Raw genomic sequence first — 9761 nt, 5'->3', positions numbered from 1 at the left:
CTAGCTTCAGCGAATGATGATGAGACCTTCAGGTTCTTCCAGCATTCAGCGATCAAATGAAGCTTGTTTAGCACGATTGTTGTTGTCTTGTCCTTATGCACACAAAGGACAAACCCATACCCTTACAAAAGTTAGTACGGTACGAAGCCGATTAGTCGACTCTTTGTCCACCAACTTTAGGTAAGGATGTCTGCTCAGAAATAGTGCTTTTGTACTATTCACTGTAGCAAAGGACAAGYCTTCCTCTTAAGGTTTGACACGCACTCTAAACCTACCATATTGCATTAAATGATCATTTAATGCATTGGGTATAAATAGAAGTGTTTCTTCTCCATGCAGAGAGCGTGCATCTCTCTCTAACCTTATTCTTACTTYAAGCATTTTCTAGCTTAAGTAAAGGATCTTTCTTTTAGCAATCTTTTTTCTTGTATTTGCTAAAGCTTTTGTGTGTAACCAAAAATTGTTTAGATAGGTTGTTATTACCTTATATTTTCGCAAACAATCTTGTAAAATATGTATTGATCTTCTCTATCAATATATATTTTAAATTTGAAAATATTGTGTTTGTATTCATCTCCTCCATTCTACAAACTGTTTCTCTTCTTGTAGACCCTTACGGGACCAACAAATGGTATCAGAGCAGTGTTTTCTTTCTTTTCTTGTGTTTGGTTAATTTTCTATATTAATTTATCTCTTCTTAGATAATTTACTGCTTACAAATGGCTTTACAAATTACAAACATACACACACAAAAGATAATGGCTCTCTTGCCAAACCTCCTCGGTTTGTCCGTGACATATATGATTTTGTATCATTTATCTCCCTTAACCATTAAGAGCCTTAATTTCATTGTAGACAATTACCAAACAATTATATTTCATTTTGCACTATATCATGAGAGCCTCTTAATCATTCTCCACCAAACCATTCAGCAATTGCCAAACAACAAATGAAATTGTGAACATACACTATTACACCAACAGTATAACCACATTAAATCTCACCTTCATGTACTTGCCTTATTGAGTTCTCCATCTCCTACCATTGGAATTTAGTGATGGATTGGAACTTGTCCCATTCACACAGCCACGATTCAATCACTAAAGCCGGTCACAGAAGTCAAGCCATGTTGGTTGATCGTCAACTTTAAGACACATGTCGACCAATCAGGGTCGTGGGTACCAATTTAGGGACGGTTTTCGGACATTTGGCAACCAATTTGAGTGCATAGCGTCTTTACTTAGTTGAAAAGTTGAGAAGGGTGGAGACAAGTTGACATGTGGATGTCAAAGAGACTTAAAAAAGGAGCAAAAAGCAACTTTTTGTGTGTCAAAATGCAAGGACATAAACAGGTTTTGTAAGATGGTCTTAAAGATATGAATATGTTTTCCACAAGGATAAAGTGGGCATTTAATCATGTACATGTTCTTCATTACTTGATTGTGTTAAAGTGAGAACCAGGTGTCAACACCATTATTGGTCACAAAATAAACATTTTTATTCTTGTCTAGCGGTATCGTAGTCTTTGGCCTCCTAGGAGGTCAGGGGTTCAAACCTCACCGAATGTGAGGAAAGGTGTGTGAGTTTATTTGTTGTATTTGTCATATATAGCATGTTGCTATATTAATCCCAAAAAATACGGAGCAAAATTAGGAAAACGAAGTTCTTTGAGCTTATTGGAACTCTATTTGAAGAAGTTTTTTGAAAAAACAAACCCAATTTTTCAATAAACTCAAAAAATAAGCTAGCTTATTATCGTCAAACACGATATGGACTTAGATTTCACAAACGTTATATCAACTTCTTAAGAGTCACGATGCGTTCCATATAAAAACCGATATAAATATGGATGAAAACTATATGTACAATGGCATCATCATTTTATTTGTTACATATTCTTTTGAAACCTTAATTTTTGTTGCATCAAGTAACAAAAAACTGATGCCAAATTCATATCCTCCTAAAACCTGCTTAATTCTCTGCCTAAACCTTCTATTTACAGTTTGAAGGATGGGTTCCAACTTCATATTTGCATACAGATCAAGACCACGATTACGCTAACGGCTGAGTCGGCCAAAGGCCCTTCCAGATCACGATCTCATCGTTATTGTAAAGTTTCCTGATTCCGGCATAAAACCCGTCTGTTTCATTGCCTACTTCCCGATGGTCCTTCCGATCTATCTCCACTTCCCTCCATCTAGACCCCGGGCTGTACTGTTTGAATTCCAATATCACCGTATCTATTGTCAAGATAACGTGTCAGTTTTTCTTTCATAAAGCCCGAAAAGGCCTAGACATTATTTGAAATAAAACGTCTTATTAGTCTTTTTATATGATATTATTTGAAAAAGTATCTAACAGAAACAAGTGTCTTGTAAAATAATAAAAAGATGTGTTCACAGGACACTAAATTAATAGAACATTTTTTTTCAAAAGCATCCTTAAAAAAACTTGTTAAGAGCATCTCCAACCGTTATGCTAAAAAATTTCTATAATAGAGTATAAAAAGTCAAAATCTCTAAAAAAAATTACATCCAACTCCAACAGTTATTCTATTTTAGCAATTCTAGCATTAACTATATTAATAAAATATTGATTCTCTCTCTTACATACTTATTATTTCAATAAGTTTAATTGGTTGGATATGATAAAAATATTGTTTCTCTCTCTTCTATAAAGTTTTAAAGATTTCTCTAAATTTAGAGATTTTTACAATCTCTCTCCTATTTTCTCCATTTTAGCACTGAGAGTGCATAGCTGTTGGAGCAACAAAAATGCTAAAATCTTAATTTTCTCCATTTTAGCATAGCTGTTAGAGATGCTCCAAGATGTCCAAATACATCCTACTGTAACATCATTATATAAGACCATTATTCGGTTCTATAAAGTAGTCTATTAGGACATTTAGATATCTTTGGCATCCTATAAAACCGGTTTTGGTCACCTAAAACCCACCGGTAGATCTATCTAACTTGAAGGTCGATCGTTTGAAGTCAAATGTAACGGGTCAACTTTCAAAGACACTTATTCTTGGCCTCTTTTACTTGTAGCCATATTGAAGCCAACCAAGAACCCATGAAAGGAACATGACTGTGTTCTATAGGATGGTTTTAAAGATAAGGAAACGAAATAAAGTTAACTTTTAAGCATAAACAAGGAATTAAACATGTTCCTAATTTATTGGCTTTTCTATGTTAAAGTAAGAATCAAGTGTGCACATAATTGTTGGTGACAACAAAAGGAGGAGCACCACATTCATACTCTAATATTTATGCTTATTTACAAGATTTGGAAAGCATCAAATCTTTGGATGGGTGACGAAACTATTATCTAGGTCACCCTCGTGCACCAAGTCTCGTTCGTGGGTTATGCGAGTCTTGTGCTATGTTTGACAAACTAGTCGATAAGCTAGTTGTTGGTTGAAAAGCTAGTTGTTGGCTGAAACGCTAGTTGTGTTTGGTACTTGGAGCTTGTTGAAACGCTACTTTTGGCTAACCAAATGGGGCTTTTTCAATAAGCTCGAAAAATAAGGTAGCTTATGCAGGGCCTTGGTTGCGGCACCAAGAGTATTATCATGGTGACCCTGGTGCACCAAGGCTTCATGGGTATTGTGAGCCATTGGACCAGAACCAAACTAAGGCCCGTGGATTTTGTGAATCTTTCTTAGCATTTGCATCAAGAGGCGACTACTATAACTCGAACCTGTGACGATCAAGATATCTTCTTTTTCTTTCTTTATGGTTTTAACAAATATATATCAAGAAAGTTGTGACTACAAGGTTGCGGAGACTCACCACTACGATGGCATTGGCAATAAAGCTTGTTTCCATCACATGATTCCAAGTGGCCAACAACTCCATACCACCAACCTACAATACGTCAAGCACATACACACAGTTAAAGGATATATTTGGCTAACTAGTTGAAAAACTAACTCTTGGCTGAAAAACTAGTTGTTAGCCGAAAAGCTAATAGACGTTGGCTAATAAGCTATTTGTTGGCTGAAAAGCTATAGTTGTTGGCTAATAAGCTAGTTGTTGGCTGATAAACTATTTAAGTTTGATAAAAACCTGCTACAAACTAGATGACAAGGTATTCTATTCAACATATTAGGGGACATAAAGTAGGTTTTCAAGAAGCTAGTTTATGGCTTATTAGAGGAGGCTTTTTCAATGAACTGAAAAAATAAGATAGCTTATAGTTGTTAAACATGGCCTAAGCCTAAGGAAAAGCATGATTCAGCGATCAAATGAGTACTCACCATAAGGAAACTCTTTAGATTTTCTCCATTGAATCTCAAAATGATCTCCTGGTTGTAAATGAGTCAAGCAGTCAGAGACATGAAGATCATATGGTGATGCATCAACTGCTGGTGATCTTAGCCTTTCCCATCCTATATTTTCTTCAGTTGTTGGCCTACCGTGTGCCGAATACCTACACAATCATTAATTTCATAACAAAAATAAGAAATTTACAACACACAAGAACGAGGCTTCTGCTTTGTTTTCAAATTGTAATCTTTAACCGAAAACTGTACGCAAAGACTGCTTCTATGCGAATTAACCAGAAATGTTCTCTATATCTGAACTAATTTCGGAGTTGGGTTTCGCATAATATAATGGAAACGACCAAACATCTTTACTGATTTTCTGAGTTGGGTTTTGCATAATATAATGGGAATCAGCACAATCTTTACTGATTTCTGAGTTGGGTTTTGCATAATATAATGGGAATCAGCACAATTACTGATTTCTGAGTTGGGTTTTGCATAATATAATGGGAATCAGCAAAATCTTTACAGATTTTTGAGCTGGGTTTTGCATAATATAATGGGAATGAGCAAAATCTTTCATAATTTCTGAGTTGAGTTTTACATAATATAAATGGGAATCAGCAAAATCTTGAAATTTTCACCTGGCCTTGAAACTGTCAGTGTTGGAATCATAGCTAACTTTTGCATCATAACAAGATAACAAAAACCCAACATTCCCATTCTGCAGATGAAACATCATATGACACTCAGATACCAATAATAAACAAAGATCTAGATAAAAATTAGAATAAACAATTGAATCATAGACAACCCTTTGACTTTAAATGGTCAACTACTTAATTTTCTAAATCCAAATTGATATGATTTCTTTCACTTTCCAAGAAAGAAATTGTTACCTGGAATGAAGTTGGGAATAATTAATATGAATGTAATAAGTATGTTGCTAAAATTTGGAACAAAATAGAAGCCAATTGTTGGTTTTAGAAGTTGTAGGTTTGACATCAATAAGTCAAGGTGCATAATTTGGGATAAATTTACCTCTCTGTTGTAAACTTGAGCAGGGAAAGAGAAGCTGCCATTTTCAAGTGAGAGATACCAAGCCATGATTGAATCAACAGGCACACAAATACTGCTTCTACTCTCTTTCACATTTTGCTTCCACCAAAAACCAGTAGTGAGAACCCCAAAATACCCTTTTCCATTTGAGCAATCCACAAGGGTTTGCTTCTTCTTCTTCTTCTTGGTATCAATGTAGGCCTGCCATTCTTTATATACAGAATCACCCATCAATAATTTACCCCATTTCCCTTTCAAGTGTGGTTCCCAAAGATGGTCTTGTGTGCACATAGCCCTAAAAGACCTACATACCCCTGACATACTGGTTAATCCAGCAGGGGAAAGCTTTTCAAGAATGCATTCCAAGGGCAAATCAGGCAAATCAGATAAACAATCACCATCTTTCTTCTCTGCCTTTGAAGTGATTACACCATTTTTCATTGGATCAAGAGGAGGAAAACTGAGGGAAATCATGCTTGTTTTTAGCAGGTGTTTGAAGAAAGATTGAAATGAAACAGAACCCATTTGAAGATTCCAAGATGGAATTGTTTTGAAGAATGAAAACTTGGAGAGGAGAATGAAGGAGAAACAAGAAATCAGAAAGAAAAGCATCGTAGAATATGAGAGAAAACAGAGTGCAAAATGAAATTGGGTGTGTTTTTAGCAGGTATTTATATACTGCTCATTAGTGCACATGACTCCACAGCAGCAGCAGGAAGATTATTACATACAAGCAAGAGACACGTCATTCCTTTTTATTACTTCTTTACATCCAACTAAAATTCTTTTTAATAAATATAAAATTAAAAAAAAATATCAAATTTACTACATATTTGAATCCCTTAATTCATAATGTTCCGTTAAGAGACATACTTTGAATCTAAATCGTTAAGAGGTAATCTTGTTTGGCAAACAAGAGTCTGTCTCTTAATGGTTCCAAAACTCTATGAATGATTTTGTATCCTAAGCCTCCCTTAATCATTCAGATCCCTAATTTCATTGTAAACAGTTACCAAACAATTATATTTCATTTTGAACTATATCATGAGAGTCTCTTAATCATTATGTACCAAATCATTCAGCAACGGTCAAACAGTCCCTTAAGTATGGAATCAATAAGAAGTTCTTTTAGTCTGATCGATAATCATTTATAGACAGTTAGTTAGTTGGAAAAGCATATTTGGAAAATTATTCTTCATAAAATGGGTATGCTTGAGTTAGACCATAAAATTAAATGGGTAGATTTGGACGATGAAAAAAGACTAACAGGGTGTTCAAAAAATAACCAGTTAGAAATGATATGAATTACAAAAGACAAAATGAGAGAATAGACGGAGTTGGTCAAGATACAAAGTTGACTACAATTCACAAGTTTTTTTCTCCGATGGTGGTTACAAGGCTATTTTAGATTAAACCAAAGTACTGGTTTGTTTTTTGTGTAACTCCTGTCAATGAGTCCATAGATAAAGTTCAAGACTTGATTTTAATATATTTTAAGACAAAAAAAACGTGAGACGTATTTGAATAAACGTTGTAAAATATCAGATAAAATATGAAATTCGATTGTGACGTATTTTAAAATCTATTATTTTAATGGTTTTATATTTGATATAAAACTAGGTTGGTTAAATAAGATAAAAAGAGTTACTATTGAAGAAAGGAAAGTTTGGTTAATTGGGTTACCCAACAAATTTAGGTGAATGTTTGCTTGTCTTCCTTAAGATATATGGATTAGGAATATAATATTAAATAATACCAAGGAAATTTTAGAATCTTTAAAAGGAAGTAAGCTTGTTTAAAATAGGAAAAACATTTAAAATATTTTATTTGATTAAGTTTTAAAAAAACCATATATATTTTAGATTTACTAGAAGGGTATTCGTGCAATGCATTGAAACATATCTTGATTTCAGTATTTCGTTTTATTTTTTTTTCATGTCGATATAATACGGTTTTATGTGGTTTTGAGAAAGCGGTGATGTTTTTGTTTTTGAATGAAATATAAATTTTAAAATATCATAAAATTTTGAAAACAAATATATATATTGATATCAGTATCAAATTAATCTTTTTAAAAGTTCTTGTATTTTGGTGTAATTTCCTTAATTCAATTTTTTAATTATAATTTAATTTAAGTTTAATAATATAATTTTTTATAAAGATAATAACTAAGTATTCTGTTAGAACTCAATAATTATCTTAATTATATTTTAGATTTTTTATATTTAAAATGAGCTATTTATCCAATATTTGATTATATTTATCCGCAGTTAGTTACACGAATTCAAATATGGAGCTYTAATAAGTTGTACTTATGCACAATTTACTTGTAATCTTAAATTTTAAGTAATATGCATCAATAAACAATACTTCGTGCATAAAAAATAGTTTTTAAGAGTTTTTGTTAAATGTTTTATAATATAGTATAAATTGTATAATTCTGCTTTACAAATACAATATTTTTTGGGTATTTTTAATAATATTAAGTCTTATTTTTATTTTGTTATTTAATTCCCAAATATTTTTTTATCCTTTTTCCTAGAAAAAAAATGTAAGAATTATTTTGATAGAATATCCTGAAAATCAATATTATAAAAATCCAGCAAATTATGTTGCTTTGGTGATCCCAATGGGAGAAGTTAGAAATTTTGTTTAAATTTTACTCCAAAAATTATTCAAATTTTGTTCTAATTTTTTTTTTTCTGAAATATACAATCAAAATTCAAAATATATAAAATTATATTAAATTCTAATAATTTTTAATTTAAAAATTTTCAATAATAATTAATTAAAAATATTATTTTATTCTTCTAAACATTTAATTCAAGATTTTTATTTTTAAAAATATAATTTAAAAATATTTTTCTTTCTCATGATTCCCTTTTTGAGGTTCTTCATATTGAATAGTGGATATTTTTGGATTTAATCTTATATTATTAAATATTATAAATATTTACAAATTATCTTTAATACTTATATTTTTATATCCTTATAGTTACAGATTAAATAAAAAAACCATAAGAGTATAAAATGTAAGTATTAAAAATCATTGGTGCATACTTGTATCATGTTTAATAATATGATTAAAACCAAAAAGTATTCAATATTATACTTTTTTAACGTATTGACGAGACGATTATAATGTTGTAATTTGTAAAAAAAACACATTTCTTTATATTTTAGTTAATATACGATTTTGTGTGTTAATATAATAAAGATGTAAAATAAAAAATGAAAAAGTAAGCGCTATAAAATAAATTAAATAACTAATTATAGAGATGTAAAGTGTAAATATTTTTTAATCAATTAGAAACTTTATACCTAAAATCTCTCCTTTTTCTATGTAAATTCCCTCTGCGTAAAGTCCATTTTTAATTTTTTTTTGCGCAGAAAATAAACTTTACGACGAAAATTCTTTTTCTACGTACAGTTTTTTTTTTTTTTTTTTTGTTAACTTTGACTCTTTGGAAAAAAGGATTTATAAAATGACTAAAAAGTGAAATCAATTTAATGAATTGGCTATTTGAGGAAAAGGGTTTCTAAGATGGTCAAAAAGTAAAATCACTTTAATGAATTGGCTATTTGTTTGAATTTCCCTTTATATTAAGCTCGAATCAAATAAAATAAAGTTCATTTTAATAAGTCAGATCCATAAATTCAATGTTCAAATCAGCTTGCTTGAAAACGAGCTATATGAGCCTAAACTTTTTCAAGACGAACATAATCACACGTTCATAAATCATAAAATTGAAATATAAAAGCTAAAAATGTTGTCAGTAGTTCGTATAATTGATCTGTTCAATCCATTCGAACAGTTTTGTTACAAGCTATTTTTTTAATTTCACTCGTTGGAATATTAGAGACTGAATGCCACCTAAATAAACTTGTCTTTAGTGTGTTATAAAGAATTAATTGTCATATTCTTAGAATTTCTTTACATTTAAATTTATAACTTACACCTGTTTACATACAACTTCTTACAGTTTTACACTTGAACTCTACAAAACTAACTGATAAACACGTTCAGATATATTATAAACACTGAGTCTTACTAATACAACAGATTGCTTCATAAATTTTAAATCTTTTAATAAGAAATTATATTAATTTAAAATTCTCAATTTACAATTAAATTTGTATTCAACTATCTATATTATATTATAAAGCATTTGACAAAAACTCTTAAAAATAATTTTTTATGCATAAAATATTGTTTATTAATACATATTACTTAAAATTCAAGATTACAAGTTGGATGTGCATGAGTACATCTTATTAAAGCTCATGTTTGAATTCGTATAACTAACTGCAGATAAACATAATCAAATACATGATAAACATTATTTCAAATATAAAAAAATCTAAAATAATCATTGAGTTCTAACATAATACTTAATTATTATCTTAAAGAAATTATTTTATTAAACCAAAA

The 9761-nt window shown here is 30.6% G+C and overlaps 1 protein-coding gene across 1 annotated transcript; it reads right to left on the bottom strand.

The window, feature by feature from the left end:
* Positions 1-1770: 1770 nt before the first annotated feature.
* Positions 1771-5941, bottom strand: LOC112504852 (F-box protein At2g26850-like). The gene is made up of 5 exons (XM_025108813.1): positions 5312-5941; positions 4915-4994; positions 4262-4434; positions 3795-3869; positions 1771-2240 (listed from the first exon to the last, which is right to left on the bottom strand). Exons 1-5 carry the CDS (start codon positions 5939-5941, stop codon positions 2053-2055), a joined length of 1146 nt encoding a protein of 381 aa, XP_024964581.1. The 3' UTR covers positions 1771-2052.
* Between the last annotated feature and the right edge of the window lie 3820 nt (positions 5942-9761).

This window comes from Cynara cardunculus, unplaced genomic scaffold (assembly GCF_001531365.2).
Source record: "Cynara cardunculus var. scolymus isolate 2C unplaced genomic scaffold, CcrdV1 Un_Scaffold_7127, whole genome shotgun sequence".
Taxonomy (NCBI): domain Eukaryota; kingdom Viridiplantae; phylum Streptophyta; class Magnoliopsida; order Asterales; family Asteraceae; genus Cynara; species Cynara cardunculus.
The sequence above is the reverse complement of the archived record's forward strand: the minus strand, read 5'-3'. Positions and strand labels throughout refer to the sequence as shown.